At 44.6% G+C, this 15,351-nt stretch overlaps 3 protein-coding genes across 3 annotated transcripts; 2 read left to right on the top strand and 1 right to left on the bottom strand.

Annotated features, from left to right (window-relative positions):
* Positions 1-1,656: 1,656 nt before the first annotated feature.
* LOC148064575 (transmembrane protease serine 9) lies at positions 1,657-6,779 on the top strand. Its single transcript, XM_087808510.1, has 10 exons — positions 1,657-1,789; positions 4,152-4,172; positions 4,274-4,436; positions 4,556-4,824; positions 4,957-5,096; positions 5,157-5,445; positions 5,564-5,735; positions 5,809-6,062; positions 6,121-6,215; positions 6,287-6,779. The coding sequence occupies exons 1-10, from the start codon at positions 1,735-1,737 to the stop codon at positions 6,575-6,577; spliced, it is 1,749 nt and encodes a 582-aa protein (XP_087664636.1). The 5' UTR covers positions 1,657-1,734; the 3' UTR covers positions 6,578-6,779.
* Positions 6,780-6,837: 58 nt separating this feature from the next.
* Positions 6,838-11,963, bottom strand: mfsd11 (major facilitator superfamily domain containing 11). Its single transcript, XM_087808514.1, has 15 exons — positions 11,806-11,963; positions 11,426-11,556; positions 11,300-11,355; positions 11,116-11,223; positions 10,962-11,041; positions 9,843-9,939; positions 9,659-9,717; positions 9,424-9,577; positions 9,298-9,341; positions 8,600-8,665; positions 8,394-8,519; positions 8,155-8,329; positions 7,961-8,096; positions 7,726-7,894; positions 6,838-7,250 (listed from the first exon to the last, which is right to left on the bottom strand). Exons 2-14 carry the CDS (start codon positions 11,519-11,521, stop codon positions 7,733-7,735), a joined length of 1,359 nt encoding a protein of 452 aa, XP_087664640.1. The 5' UTR covers positions 11,522-11,556; positions 11,806-11,963; the 3' UTR covers positions 6,838-7,250; positions 7,726-7,732.
* Positions 11,964-13,429: 1,466 nt separating this feature from the next.
* eif1 (eukaryotic translation initiation factor 1) lies at positions 13,430-15,073 on the top strand. The gene is made up of 4 exons (XM_087808519.1): positions 13,430-13,606; positions 14,222-14,385; positions 14,459-14,560; positions 14,634-15,073. The coding sequence occupies exons 1-4, from the start codon at positions 13,576-13,578 to the stop codon at positions 14,676-14,678; spliced, it is 342 nt and encodes a 113-aa protein (XP_087664645.1). The 5' UTR covers positions 13,430-13,575; the 3' UTR covers positions 14,679-15,073.
* The last annotated feature ends 278 nt before the right edge of the window (positions 15,074-15,351 follow it).

The following is a 15,351-nucleotide window of genomic DNA, read 5'->3' as shown; positions in this document are numbered from 1 at the left end:
GTGACAGGAAGTGACAGCTATTCATCTGACATCAGATCTATTACAGGAAGGAGGATAAGAAAGATAAAGAATATCAAGAAGGTTTCCTGGTTCAGTGAAGGAAGCTGAAGATCCACATTCTCTGGTTCACCTGTCAATCATTCTGTGGTGCCAACATTCCTGGCTTAACGCTTTATCAAGAACACAACACACACTCAACACAACAACACACACATACATACACTACACACAGATCTCTCACACACTCAACACAACAACAACACACACACATACACTACACACATCTCTCACACACTCAACACAACAACACACACATACATACACTACACACACATCTCTCACACACTCAACACAACAACACACACACACATACACTACACACACATCTCTCACACACTCAACACAACAACACACACATACATACACTACACACACATCTCTCACACACTCAACACAAAAACTACACACACACATACACTACACACACATCTCTCACACACTCAACACAAAAACTACACACACACATACACTACACACACATCTCTCACACACTCAACACAACAACACACACATACATACACTACACACAGATCTCTCACACACTCAACACAACAACACACACACATACATACACTACAAACACATCTCACACACTCAACACAACAACATACACATACATACACTACACACACATCTCTCACACACTCAACACAACAACACACACATACATACACTACACACAGATCTCTCACACACTCAACACAACAACACACACACATACATACACTACAAACACATCTCACACACTCAACACAAAAACTACACACACACATACACTACACACACATCTCTCACACACTCAACACAACAACACACACACATACATACACTACACACACATCTCTCACACACTCAACACAACAACAACACACACACATACATACACTACACACACATCCCACACACACTCAACACAAAAATAACAAACACACATACATACACTACACACACACCCCACACACACTCAACACAACAACAACATACACACATACATACACTACACACACATCTCAAACACACTCAACACAAAAATAACAAACACACATACATACACTACACACACATCTCACACACACTCAACATAAAAATAACAAACACACATACATACACTACACACACATCTCACACACACTCAACACAAAAATAACAAACACACACATATATACACTACACACATAACCACACATCTCACACACACTCAACACACATACATACGAACACACACACCACACACACACTCAACACAAAAACAACATGCATACATACATACACTACAAACACAACACATACTACATGCACATAACACAAAAACAACACACACATACAAACACACACACACTACACACACAACACACACACACTCACACACCACACACACACACACACACTACACAAATACATACTGTTGTTGTGTGTATCTTTGTCTCAGACACAGTTGTGTGTCTAACAAATGAACATAACTTCCTCCTCCAGACTGGCTCACCTGGTCGCTCAGGTGAGGTCGTGTGACCGTCTGAACCCATGATGTGTTGTGTTATGAATGTTGTGTGAGCAGAATCTTGTGCAACAGCATGAAAAGGTGAGTGTTGATGTGGGGGCGTGTCAGCAGGTGAAGGTGTGCAGGTGAAGGTGTGCAGGTGAACATGACGATAAAGTCATTTTGCCTGCAACTCAATGTCAGTCATGGACGCTCGTCTGCTCGCGGCTCTGCTGCTGCTGCTGGTCACTGGTGAGGAATTCAACCCTCAACCTTCTCTACACATCATTACCCTCTACTTCTATACTTCCTTTATATGTTCTTTTTCTATACCCTCATCTTTTTCTATACCCTCTTATTTTTCTATACCTTCTTATTTTTCTATACCTTCTTATTTTTCTAAACTGTCTTATTTTTCTATACCCTCTTCTTTTTCTATACCCTCTTCTTTTTCTTTACCCTCTTATTTTTCTATACCCTCTTCTTTTTCTATACCCTCTTCTTTTTCTTTACCCTCTTATTTTTCTATACCCTCTTCTTTTTTTTACCCTCTTATTTTTCTATACCCTCTTCTTTTTCTATACCCTCTTCTTTTTCTATACCCTCTTATTTTTCTTTACCCTCTTATTTTTTTATAGCCTCATCTTTTTCTATACCCTCTTATTTTTCTATACCTTCTTATTTTTCTATACCTTCTTATTTTTCTAAACCGTCTTATTTTTCTATACCCTCTTCTTTTTCTTTATCCTCTTCTTTTTTTTACCCTCTTCCTTTTCTATACCCACTTATATTTCTATACCCTCTTCTTTTTCTATACCCTCTTATTTTTCTATACCCTCTTATTTTTCTTTACCCTCTTCTTTTTTTATGACCTCTTCGTTTTCTATATCCTCTTCTTTTTTTATACCCTCTTCTTTGCTATACCCTCTTATTTTTCTATACCGTCTTCTTTTTCTATACCCTCTTATTTTTCTATACCCTCTTCTTTTTCTATACCCTCTTGTTTTTCTATACCCTCTTATTTTTCTATACCGTCTTCCTTTTCTATACCCACTTATATTTCTATACCCTCTTCTTTTTCTATACCCTCTTATTTTTCTACACCCTCTTCTTTTCCTATACCCTCTGCTTTTTCTATACCCTCTTATATTTCTATACCCTCTTCTTTTCTACACCATCTTCTTTTTCTATACCCTCTTCTTTTTCTATACCCTCTTATATTTCTATACCCTCTTTTTTTTCTATACCCTCTTATTTTTCTACACCCTCTTCTTTTTCTATTCCCTCTTCTTTTTCTATACCGTCTTCCTTTTCTATACCCTCTTATTTTTCTACACCCTCTTCTTTTTCTATACCCTCTTATTTTTCTATACCCTCTTATTTTTCTATACCCTCTTATTTTTCTATACCCTCTTCTTTTTCTATACCCTCTTCTTTTCTATACCCTCTTCTTTTTTTATGACCTCTTCTTTTTTTATACCCTCTTCTTTGCTATACCCTCTTATTTTTCTATACCCTCTTATTTTTCTACACCCTCTTCTTTTTCTATTCCCTCTTCTTTTTCTATACCGTCTTCCTTTTCTATACCTCTTATATTTCGATACCCTCTTATTTTTCTACACCCTCTTCTTTTTCTATACCCTCTTCTTTTTCTATACCCTCTTCTTTTTCTATACCCTCTTATTTTCTATACCCTCTTCTTTTTCTATACCCTCTTACTTTTCTACACCCTCTTCTTTTTCAATTCCCTCTTCTTTTTCTATACCGTCTTCCTTTTCTATACCCTCTTCTTTTTCTATACCCTCTTCTTTTTCTATACCGTCTTCCTTTTCTATACCCTCTTATATTTCGATACCCTCTTATTTTTCTACACCCTCTTCTTTTTCTATACCGTCTTCCTTTTCTATACCCTCTTATATTTCGATACCCTCTTCTTTTTCTATACCCTCTTCTTTTTATATACACTCTTCTTTTTCTATTCCCTCTTCTTTCTATACCCTCTTCTTTTTCTATCTCCTCATCTTTTTCTATACCCTCTTCTTTGATACCGTCTTCTGTTATACAAGGTCAGCTTCATTGTCAGTTTTTCTATGTACCAGACATACAAAGTAAACCAAGAAAACGTTTCCCACTGTCCTGTATAGATAAGGACAATAACCTATAAAACACCCTCTATCTTGATACCCTCTCATTCTATAGCCTTTACATTGGTACATACTTTAATACCCTCTACATTTACACCCTCTAGTTCTCTCGCCTCTAGATTTCTACGCTTTACTTTTAAACCCATGTTTACCCTCGTATACCCTCGTATACCCACATTAACACCTTCAACAGTACTTTAACTTCCTCCTCCGTCACAGCAACGATGCCTTGTACAGCAGCTCTGGTATCCAGTGTGACCTTGAGACATACAGGAGCTAAAGCTTATCACTCAACTTCCATTGTTTTTACATGATCCAGGAATTTAAACCTTTTTGACCTGGTCGAACCTGTCAGATAAGGTCGGGCTCCTAGTCAGCTGTCAACGACTTGGTTTGTCTTGAGAAAAAAACTTGTTTCCTGGTATCAGTTGTCGTTCTGGTCACGTGACATTTACTGTTTTCTGTTCTAGGATGTCGGGCACAGCTCAGCGGTGAGTCCCTGTGATTGTCCACTTTTTTTTTTTTTTTTTTGTGTTATGGTGTTTTTGTGTTCTTGTGTTATGGTGTGTGACTGTGGTCTTGCGGTGTGTAGTTTGTGGGGCGCCACCTTTGAACACGCGGATTGTGGGCGGAGCCGTCGCAGGTAATGGAAGTTGGCCATGGCAGGTCAGTCTTCAAAAGGGAGGTGATCATTTCTGTGGAGGGTCACTGATCAACAACCAGTGGGTGCTGACCGCTGCACACTGTTTTGAAAGGTACACACGCACGCGCACACACACACACACACACACACACACACACACACACACACACACACACACACACACACAATCATGTGAAATAAACTAGTCTTATATTTGGATGTGACTCTTAGTACCAGCACAGCCGGCCTGGAGGTGCACATGGGTCTTCAGACTCTGGTAACATCCAACCCAAATGAGGAAACTCGGACGGTGACCCAAGTCATCAATCACCCAGACTACAACTCGGAAACCAATGACAATGACATCAGCCTGCTCAAGATGTCCTCCACCGTCAGCTTCAACAACTACATCCTACCCGTCTGTCTCGCTGCATCCAACAGCACCTTCTTCACCGGCGTCAGCACTTGGGTCACCGGATGGGGGAACATCATGGAGGGCGGTGAGACCAATACGTTCTGATGTCATGAGCAGGTTGCCTCTCATGCTCAAATCCAAAGAGGTACTCTGGGCTCTTTGTAGGAGCCCAGCGTCTCCACTCTCCGATGATAACTGACCTTCTGACCCCCCACAGTCGGTCTCCCGAGTCCTGGGAATTTGATGGAAGTGGAGGTCCCAATTATCGGGAACAAAGAGTGTAGCTGTTCCTATGCTGGCATCACCAGTAACATGGTCTGTGCTGGACTCAAAGAAGGAGGGAAGGACTCATGTCAGGTGAAAGTCTAACTTCTCTTCTGCACGAGACTCCTTCTAAGACCTGGGCTCGTTCTGCAGGGAGACTCGGGCGGACCGTTGGTGACCAAGCAGGAGGACCGCTGGCTCTTGCTCGGCGTGGTGAGTTTTGGGATAGGATGTGCCCGACCCGGATTACCTGGGGTTTACGCCCGAGTGTCGGAGTACGAGGCGTGGATCAATACGACCATCGCCAGTAACCTACCGGGCTTTGTGAGCCACGCGTCCTCCGGTAACGACAGTGACAGCAGCGTCACGTGTACTACGAAGCCGGACATCACAGTCGCCCCAGTGACCACCGTGCACAGACCTGCGACAACACACAAGCAAGGTTGGTTTAAACTATGTGGCCACACTGGGGATTGAACTGCCAACCCATTTGGTACCAGGATCCGTCCGGGTTGATTGATTCGACCCCTTGTTTCTTTTTGCGTCCACGGCCTCTCCAGCGGTGGTCTGCGGTCAAGCAGCGATGAACTCTAGGCTCTCCGGGAGCGGCTCCGTGGCCAGTGCCGGGGTCTGGCCGTGGATGGCAAGTTTGCAGAGGAATGGAACCCACATGTGCGGCGGCTCGCTGGTGGCGGTGGACGCCGTTCTGAGCGAAGCCAAGTGTATCCCCAGGTGAGACTACCCAGCATTGCTATGGCGGTTCAAGGTCCGAGTCCGTGGTTCTGTTTCTCTGGTCGGCCCTTAGCCCGGTCCATCCCTCTGAGTGGACGGTGGTTCTGGGGCGTCTGAAGCAGAATGGTTCCAACTCATTCGAGGTCACTTTGAACGTGACCAAAATCACGCTAAGCAGCCAGAACGGCTCCAACGTGGCGGTCCTGCACCTCTCGCCCACACCCCACCTCTCCAACTACATCCAGCCTATCTGCCTGGACGACACCCTGGCCTTCCCTGTGGGCAGCAGCTGCTGGGCGGCGGGCTGGAGCGCAGGACAAGGAGGAGGTGAGTTCAAGACGCGAGACTCCTCTCAGGAGCCTCTCACTCAAACGTCTCTCTGCAGAAGAACAAGTCCTGCAGGAGAAGCAGACGACGGTGGTCGACTGCGACTCTTCGTCCACAGACTCCTTGTGCACCAGCGACCTTACCCTGCAGCAGGTCAGACACCCCCACCCGACCCCCCTCAACCTTTCATGCATTATTACAGCAACTGACTGTCTTGTCTTTAGGGAGACTTCGGAGGTCCCCTCATGTGTAAAGTCAAGGGGTCCTGGTTCCAGGCAGCGGTCTTGGCGGGCGACCCCGTCCCCACCAGGCGTTCCCGAGCCAAAACGGTCTTCACCAAAATCCAAGCCTACAAAACCTTCTTGAAGAATACCGTGGGGCCGTTCTTGTCTCCGCCGTCCAGCACCAGCGCTCCAGGGACCAACAAACCGGTCGCCACCACAAACGGCTGCACGTCCGCGGGCCTCCTGCTCCCCCTGCTGGCGACCTGTCTGCTACTGCAGCTGCTCCGCTGACCGACAGGAGATTTGACTAAACCTTGGACACTTGTGTTACTTTGAAACTTGAATCGCTGCACTTTTGAAATTATTTTCTTAACGTTTGTTACAGTTTTGATGTTTTGATTTTATCTCAGATACTGAGCCTTGATCGTACTTTTCTTGTCCAGGGAAGACATTCCTACAAATACATATATTAAAACTGTTATTGGAAACCAAAGGTACTTGTCCTTCAAGTGTGTGTGTGTGTGTGTGTGTGTGTGTGCGTTGAGACAATATTAAACATCAAACCATTTTATTTCAAATAGAAATTACGACATCATTCAAGTATAAAAGATTTCCCTCCGACAGGCGATTCCGAAAACTAGTCCCTTTTAGTTTCTTCGAGAGTCACATGACCCAGTCCCACAGTGGGCCCCGCTCAGGCACCGGCTCCGAGGACCACCAGCCTGGGCGACCTCCGAGCCGGAGTCCCGGGGGGAAAAAAATGTTAAAAAAGTAAAGACGGAAACAGACGAGCTCTTGGCTCCGCCCCCTTTTGGTTTTCCTGGATTCGTGGTTCAATTAAGGTGAGAGAGTGAGTGAGCGAGCGAGAGAGAGAGAGAGAGTGTGCACGCTGGACTCCAGGTGAACTTCCTGTGAGTCATCAGTTGGAAACAGGAAGTAGAAAACTTGGCTCGACGTCAGCTTCCTGAAACACACGTTTGGAAGAACAACAGTGTCATCGCGACATTAAAAATTAAAACTTTGAATTTCATCGTTTCAATGTTTTCTCAAGCTTTACATTTTTAAATAACTGAATTCAATAATTTTTTTTTTTTTTTTTAATATAGACATTTAATTTAAAACGTCAAATATTTTCTTTTTCTTTTGGTAAATTCAATTTAAACGCTGTTTTTTAAAACATGATGGAATGATCTGTGCTCTGTTGGTCATGTCTGGTGACTCCATTATACCAACATTATTATAATGAATTCAAAATACTATGAATTAAAGAATATTCATGTTTATTTGAATTACAATATCAAACTCTATGTGTAAAGACACTTTATTATCTTAAAAATATATATTTTTGAAATTATTTCAAAATAAAACGACAGAAACTGATTCAACGTTTCAATATAGAAACTAAAGAATTTAAAATGTTCACCCGACGTTCTTCTCACCTGCAGCTCAGATGCCGTCGTAGTCCACCGTCCTCCTGCCCGCCACCGCGACCCACTCGGCCATGAAGAAGGTGACGGTGCCGCCGAAGCCGAACAGAACCAGGACCAGCAGCTGCCAGTGCAGCAGCAGGAAGTTGCTGTAGAAGAAGGCCAGCGCCGCCATGATGGACTGAGGACGAGAGCACGGGGGTCAGAGGTTCCGATGGTCCGTGATGGTCGGGGGAGCGAGGGTCACCTGGATGAACTTGAAGACGGCGAAGGCCGGGGCGCTCTCCTCGCGGAACAGGAAGCCGATGATGCTGAGCAGCTGAGTGTTGAAGCAGCTGTCGCCGAAGCCCAGCAGGAAGCTGCAGATCATGGCGACCGCCACGCTGAGGGGAGACCACACGTGAGACCAGGATCTTCAACCCCGGAACCGAGGTCGGGTACCTGGGCTCCATGTAGGCCATCAGCTGGGTCCCCTCCTCCGGGGCGATGGGGGCGTCGGCGGCGATGTTCAGGAAGATCAGGTAGAAGGCCAGGTAGTGCGTGACCAGGCCCAGAAGAACCACCGGGTTCCTGCTGAAGCGGTTCCCCCGGTTCAAGAACCCAAAGACTCCCCCTCCTGGTCACCCGGAGGAATGCGGTCAGGTGACAGGAAGTCATGCAGAGAAGATGAAGAAACTCACCCAAGATCTCGCCCAGACCGATGAAGATGCCGGAGATGCCGATCAGACTTTTGGCATCTTGGCCGAAGCGGGTCATGGCGCCGATGCACGTGCCGTACACGCCGCTGTAGAAGGTGAGCTCCAGACCTGCCGGGTCAGAACCAGAGTCAGGAACCACAGTCAGGAACCAGAGCGACACGGAAGATGAAGGGTCAGGGGTCACTGACCCGTGTAGGCGGTGGACAGACTCAGCAGCAGCATCTCCTTGGTGACCAGCAGCTTACCTGCCTTCACTGCACACCACAGGAAGTAGAATCAACACCAGAAGAAGAGTAACACATACTTCAAAATAAAAGTTTAAAACACATTTCAGAATAAAAGTGTGAAACATATTTCAGAATAAAAGGGTGAAACATATTTCAGAATAAAAGTGAGAAAGATACTTCAGAATAAAAGAGTCAAACATACTTCAGAATAAAAGTGTGAAAAATATCTCAGAATAAAAGAGTGAAACATATTTCAGAATAAAAGGGTGAAACATATTTCAGAATAAAAGTGTGAAACATACTTCAGAATAAAAGAGTCAAACATATTTCAGAATAAAAGTGAGAACGATACTTCAGAATAAAAGTGTGAAACATATATTTCAGAATAAAAGTGTGAAACATATTTCAGAATAAAAGGGTTAAACATATTTCAGAATAAAAGTGTGAAACATATTTCAGAATAAAAGGGTGAAACATATTTCAGAATAAAAGTGTGAAACATACAGTATTTCAGAATAAAAGTGTGAAACATATTTCAGAATAAAAGGGTGAAACATATTTCAGAATAAAAGGGTGAAACATATTTCAGAATAAAAGTGTGAAACATATTTCAGAATAAAAGTGTGGCACATATTTCAGAATAAAAGTGCGTAACTTACCGAAGGCGTCGAGAGCCTGCGAGCTGACGCCAGAGTGCGGCACGCTGCAGAGGGTCAAAGGTTATTAACTAGTGGCCCTTCATTGGTTCCTCTACTGGCTCGAGGGTCCGAGTCAGGGACACTGACCTGGACGTGCTGCTGTCCTCGGACGAGTCGGCCGCCGTCTCGCTCTCGTCCAACAAGCCGGACTCCGGTTGGGGTTTCCTGATGAGGAAGAAGAGGAAGCAGCCGACCAGGCTGATGACGGTGAGAGTGACGAAGACGCTCTGTCGGTCTTTATCTGAGGACACACCACAGATGCTGGGACCTGCCTCTACCTCAGGGGGGCGCTCTTTCAAAGGGCTAGTATCAAACGACTCACTCGTGATGTGGTCGTGTCCGTGCCACGCTACGTAGATGTAGAGGTTCCCGAACAACAAGCTGCAGCAGGAGGAGAAGAACGATGAGCAGGAGGAGGAGAAGAAGAAGAACGATGAGGAGGAGGAGGAGGAGGAGAAGAGGAAGAAGGAGAAGGAGAAGGAGAAGAAGGAAGGCTCCTCACTCACCTGAACTGAAGTAAAGCCCAGAATATTCCGCTGTTGCGTCCGATCGTCGTGTCTGAGGAGTTGATGGCCAGAACGTTTCCCTGAGCCGTCCACAATACTGACATGGAGAGAACATTAGTGTTGATGATGAAGATGATGGTGAAGATGACGGTGAAGATCATCATGCGGTATGATGAAGATGAAGATGATGGTGACGAAGATGATGATGAAGATGAAGATGATGGTGACGAAGATGATGATGAAGATAATGATGTTGGTGATGATGATGAAGAAGATGAAGATAATGATGACGAAGGTGATGAAGATGATGATGTTGAAAATGAAGGTGATGACAATGATCATGCAGTATGATGATGATGGTGATGATGATGAAGATGTTGATGAAGAAGATGAAGGTGATGACGATGAAGATAATGATGATGATGAAGATGAAGATGACGGTGACGAAGATGATGAAGATGAAGGTGATGACGATGTAGATAATGATGATGATGATGAAGATTGCGGTGACAAAGATGATGATGAAGATGACGAAGGTGATGAAGATGAAGATGATGATGAAGATGACGGTGACGAAGAGGATGATGAAGATGATGAAGATGGTGACGAAGATGATGATGAAGAAGATGACGAAGGTGATGAAGATGATGAAGATAATGATGAAGATGATGAAGAAGTTGATGATGAAGATGAAGATAATGATGTCGGTGATGATGATGAAGAAGATGAAGATAATGATGACGAAGGTGATGAAGATGATGATGTTGAAAATGAAGGTGATGACAATGATCATGCAGTATGATGAAGATGGTGATGATGATGAAGATGATGATGAAGAAGATGAAGGTGATGACGATGATGGTGACGAAGATGATGAAGATGACGAAGGTGATGAAGATGATGAAGATAATGATGAAGATGATGAAGTTGATGAAGATGAAGGTGATGAAGATAATGATGAAGATGATGATGAAGATAATGATGAAGATGATGATGAAGATGATGATGAAGATAATGATGAAGATAATGATGAAGATGAAGATGATGATGAAGAGGAAGATAATGATGAAGATGAAGATGGTTCAACTTCAGGTGGTGTGACCACAATAATATCTTCACCTGCTGCTGCGATGCCGACCAGCACCGAGGCCGTGTAGAAGGTCCAGGTGAGCGGGTAGATGAACATGGCGATGTAGCAGCTGAGGAGCATCACAGGTGAGACGAGCACCTGTCAGTGTCGGGGTGAGGAGGGGGGGCGGGTGAGGGGTTGTACCTGTAGAGTAGACCGCTGGAGAACATGGAGACCTGAGGTCCGATGACGGCCACCACGGACGGAGCGATGAGGTTGGACGCGGAGAAGACGCCGTAGATGATGGCCATGCTGTGAGAGAGAGAACCAGGGGATCGTACCGACAACCTTCTGAGCAGACCCTGGTGGACCCTGAGACTGTGGTCACCTGGTGTAGCCGCTGCCGTGGAAGTCCGTGCTGTTCAGGCTCTTGATGACCGTTTGCTGCAGGAAAACACACGGGTCAGCTCCGGGTGCTCCAGGTGCTCCGGGTCCTCCCACCTGGACCTCGTACCTCGATGTTCCCGCATGTCTGGAACGCCGTGAACATGAACATGAAGCCCACGCCCAGCACCACGATGTTCACCAGCTTCTTCTTCTCCGGACCCATGGTTGACCTTCGCTCGGCGGAGATAACGATCGAACCTGAGGAGACACGACGTCACGTTGACGATCATGACGTCACCGCGTGCAGAAACACCATGGGAACAGGAAACGGTTCCATGATTCGCTCCGTAAAGTTAAAAAAGTCGCGCAGAAGTGGAAGAAAAACCTTGAACTTCGAACTGAAGTCTGCAGGTGATGATCTCTCGTCACGTGATCGAAGCGTCATCAGTTTCCTGTTCACTTCCATTGATCAGACACGAGTCAAAACAGCTGCGACTCAAGACTTACTTCTCAAGGTGTGACGTCACTGCGCAGTCGTGGGTTCCTCCCGGATCATTGTTCTGTGTCGTTCTTCGGCTCGGTTCGTGTCAGACCAGACGCGGCATGACGGTGCAGCTCGAGCTCCAGACAGACGCCGAACACAACAGGAACAAGTCTGGGAGTCATGTGAGCAGGTCAGCTGACTGTGACGTCACATCTTAGCCTAGCTAGACGCGCTACCGTGTTGTTGTTTTTAATGTTTGAAGTCGTCATATTTATTTTAGTTTTCTTCGACGATAATAAAAACAATGTAAAGCCATATTTAAATGTAAAAATACTCGATATACATAATTAAAAACAAATACAATAAAATGTCCGTTTGACTTTATTCATCACAAATATAAAACGTATTTATTATTATTATTTTTTATTGTTTTAACCTGCTCTCCTACTTATATAGTCTGTCTGTGTGTGAATTATTTTCTGTATTAGTGTTTATTATTTCGTACCAATGTATATCTATTTTTTTTAAATATTTATCATTATTTTATTTATTATTAAGTTTAATTTACGTTTTTATCTTTTATTTATAATTAAGTTATCATTATTAATGTTTTATTCCTTGATTGTAGTTTTTATTTATTCAACTGTATTATTGTTTTTGGTATGTTTAATACAAAAGATATAAAAAATATATAATAATATAATAACAAAACAAAATCAATCCATCAATATATACTTTATTGATCTCCATAGAGAAATCCCACATAGAAAAATGTGGCGCGAGGCAATCACCGAAAAGAAATTAATAAATAAATAACGTAAAAAAAAATAAAATAAATAAAATAAAATCTTCTAATATATAATGTGTTTGTATATTCCGTTTTTTACGTTTTCAAAGGGGATATAATGAAGGCATACCAATCAATCAATCAATCAATCAATAAATGGAGAAGAAGGATGATAAAGATTATTTACTTATTAGTTCACTTTTAATTGTTGTCTCTATTTGTTTGGAGGTTGTTCACAACGTCAAATATGTTCACAAATCAAGAACAAAGCGAGAAAAAGAATAAAAACAGATTGCATCATCCACATGCTCAGAAGGGAGTAAGAGGAAGTACATCTTTTCTACCTCGATTCTACCTTTCATTGTCTCTTACTCTCCGACTTATGAATGTCTGCAATGTTCACCCGCAACATATAACCTTGTTTTTATCTTGTTTTCTGTTTTTTACTCTGTGCTTTACTCTTGACTTTTAACGCGAGAGTCTCGGGAAGACATGTGACATTAGCATAACAACAATAAAAAAAATCTTGAACGTGTTTATCTACAAAAACACATGACCTTTCGCGGTTTATCTCGTCGCCGGGTCACAAAAACAACATGTTATTACGTCTCGAATGAAGTCACTCTAAAGTCACTTGAGGATTAATGAAGTATTTATGATTTTATATTCATTTAAGTGGCGAACAAGCGGACGATCCGTCAACCACGAGCTCAGACTTGAAGGAGACTTTGATCCTCCAGAAAAGTTGGACAAGGAAGCGGCGCCTTCATCGGCCGGTGACGTCAGCGGCCGGTGGCCAGTGACGTATGACGGGGCGTGTCTATAAAGGCTTGTTTTCTTCTGCTCCGGAGAGCGACCGTCTCCATTTTGAGAGAGCAGCCGAGAGCCGTCGAGCTTCGTCACCGTGAACCAGAGACCCCCGCCAGCCACTTGCACTTCCCCACAACACGCCGACGATCCATCAGCTGACGAAGTTATCATCCGAGAGGAAAGCAAATCGTGTCGTATGTCCGCTATCCAGAACCTCAACACTTTTGGTGAGTTTCTCCTGCCTCGCGGGCCCGAGTGGGGGAAGGGCGGGCGACAAGAAGACCATTTTTTTTTTTTACCTCATATTTTTAAAATCATTAATCATAACTTAAAACGGATTAACTTGCTTCTTACATTCCGTTTTAACTACGGTGTGTTTTAATCCCTGTCGTTGGATGTTTTGTCCTGTCTGGGACTTACCGGTCGCCATTAAGGGCCTCCATCTTGTCTCCCCGCTCGTCCTGGTTTTAAGACCGCGGACTAGAACTAGTGTTCGGCGATCGCTCGTAGATGTCAAAAGTGTTTGTTATGATCGTCTTACGGACACGGACGTCCATCCGATGTTTTCGTTAAAAACAAAGCGGCCGTTAGCATCCCTTAGCAGTTAGCTTCGCTGGCGCATGCGCGGTGATGGTGTAATTTGACCCTTCGACTGTCCGGTGCCAGATGACGACACGACAAAGGAAGGAGGTTTCTCTGGCGTTTGTCTATTTTATATCTCACTATAGTGTATGTTTAATTAAACGATTGTTCTTTTTGTGTTCTATTCTGTAATTGTCACCGAGTCACTGTCTTGTTTACAAACACTGCTCTCGTCCTAACGTGTCGTCTGCCCCCCACAGACCCCTTTGCTGATGCAACTAAGGGTGATGACCGCCTCCCAGCTGCGACTGAGGACTACATCCACATAAGAATCCAACAGCGGAACGGGAGGAAGACCCTCACCACTGTCCAGGGCATTGCCGTTGACTATGATAAACGTAGGCTGCTCAAAGCCTTGAAGAAGGTACCGATCCCACCTCTCTCGTGTTCCCGCGGTTTGTTTGTTTGTTCTTCTGACGCCTCCCTGTCCTCGACAGAAGTTCGCCTGCAATGGTACAGTGATCGAGCACCCAGAGTATGGTGAAGTGATCCAGCTTCAGGGTGACCAGAGAAAGAATATCTGCCAGTTCTTGATGGAGGTGAGTCTTCAGTTCCAGTCCGTCGTGTCGGGCTTCTCCCCGGATGTTGACATATGTGTTCCTCTCCCACCAGATTGACATGGTCAAGGAGGAGCAGCTGAAAGTCCACGGCTTCTAGAAGCTGCTGCCAGCCTCCCCCACCTCTCCTGGACAGCCATTTAAACAGACGCCCCTCCCCCTCCCATGTGCTGCTGTTGCCCTTCCTCCCCCCTGCCCCCCCTCCGCAGCTCCTGATAGCAAACACGTGAATTACCTCCAACAAACATGGGACTCTGTAACATCACCACCTCCCTCCACCGCCGGGGGGCAGGCTCGCTCCAGCCCACTCGCACCGCTCCACACAACATCAGGGATGAGTGGTGACCCCCCCTGTCTCCCCACTACCGCTCCCTCTGTTTATTACCTTTTTAAAGTTTTCTTTTTAGGTCTCGTGCCGCGGCGAGGAGGAGCCGTTTCGTGTAACTTTTTTGTTTTGTACTTCAAAGTGTTTCAATAAAACGATGAGTCTCCATACTTGTTGGGAGTGTCGTCATGGCAACCAGATTGTAGGGTCTTGCATGCAGTTTCTAGAAGCAGCTGGATGCGGCGCAGGAGTAGTTTTTCTTTCCGTTCGGCTCTTAATCTGATCAGGTTTAGAGTGACCTCAGAGGACGGTTAGCCAGGGCTGAGCTGCCAGACGTCGTCTGGTGCTGACACGCGGCGGCGGATTCCCTGCAGCGACTCTTAGTTTCCTGAAATGCAATAAGTCTACAAACATCTGCAGTGAAGTACCGGTGGGAAACTGGGCTGAC

This window comes from Callionymus lyra, chromosome 15 (genome assembly GCF_982586985.1).
Source record: "Callionymus lyra chromosome 15, fCalLyr1.hap1.1, whole genome shotgun sequence".
In the NCBI taxonomy this organism is placed as follows: Eukaryota; Metazoa; Chordata; class Actinopteri; order Syngnathiformes; family Callionymidae; genus Callionymus; species Callionymus lyra.
Note: the sequence above shows the minus strand (reverse complement) of the source record. Positions and strands in the feature narration are given on the sequence as shown.

What these genes read in the sequence shown, in the direction of transcription:
- eif1 (XM_087808519.1), top strand. Translation starts at nt 13,576, where the DNA reads ATGTCCGCTATCCAGAACCTCAACACTTTTG. An exon ending in CCAGAACCTCAACACTTTTG is followed by an intron (nt 13,607 to 14,221) that starts GTGAGTTTCTCC and finishes TGCCCCCCACAG; the next exon opens with ACCCCTTTGCTGATGCAACT. An exon ending in TGCTCAAAGCCTTGAAGAAG is followed by an intron (nt 14,386 to 14,458) that starts GTACCGATCCCA and finishes TGTCCTCGACAG; the next exon opens with AAGTTCGCCTGCAATGGTAC.
- LOC148064575 (XM_087808510.1), top strand. Translation starts at nt 1,735, where the DNA reads ATGTCAGTCATGGACGCTCGTCTGCTCGCGGCTCTGCTGCTGCTGCTG. An exon ending in GAGGGAAGGACTCATGTCAG is followed by an intron (nt 5,097 to 5,156) that starts GTGAAAGTCTAA and finishes CTCGTTCTGCAG; the next exon opens with GGAGACTCGGGCGGACCGTT. An exon ending in GAGCGCAGGACAAGGAGGAG is followed by an intron (nt 6,063 to 6,120) that starts GTGAGTTCAAGA and finishes GTCTCTCTGCAG; the next exon opens with AAGAACAAGTCCTGCAGGAG.
- mfsd11 (XM_087808514.1), bottom strand. Translation starts at nt 11,521, where the DNA reads ATGGGTCCGGAGAAGAAGAAGCTGGTGAACATCGTGGTGCTGGGCGTG. An exon ending in CACGGCAGCGGCTACACCAG is followed by an intron (nt 11,224 to 11,299) that starts GTGACCACAGTC and finishes TCTCTCTCACAG; the next exon opens with CATGGCCATCATCTACGGCG. An exon ending in CGGTCTGGGCGAGATCTTGG is followed by an intron (nt 8,330 to 8,393) that starts GTGAGTTTCTTC and finishes CCGGGTGACCAG; the next exon opens with GAGGGGGAGTCTTTGGGTTC.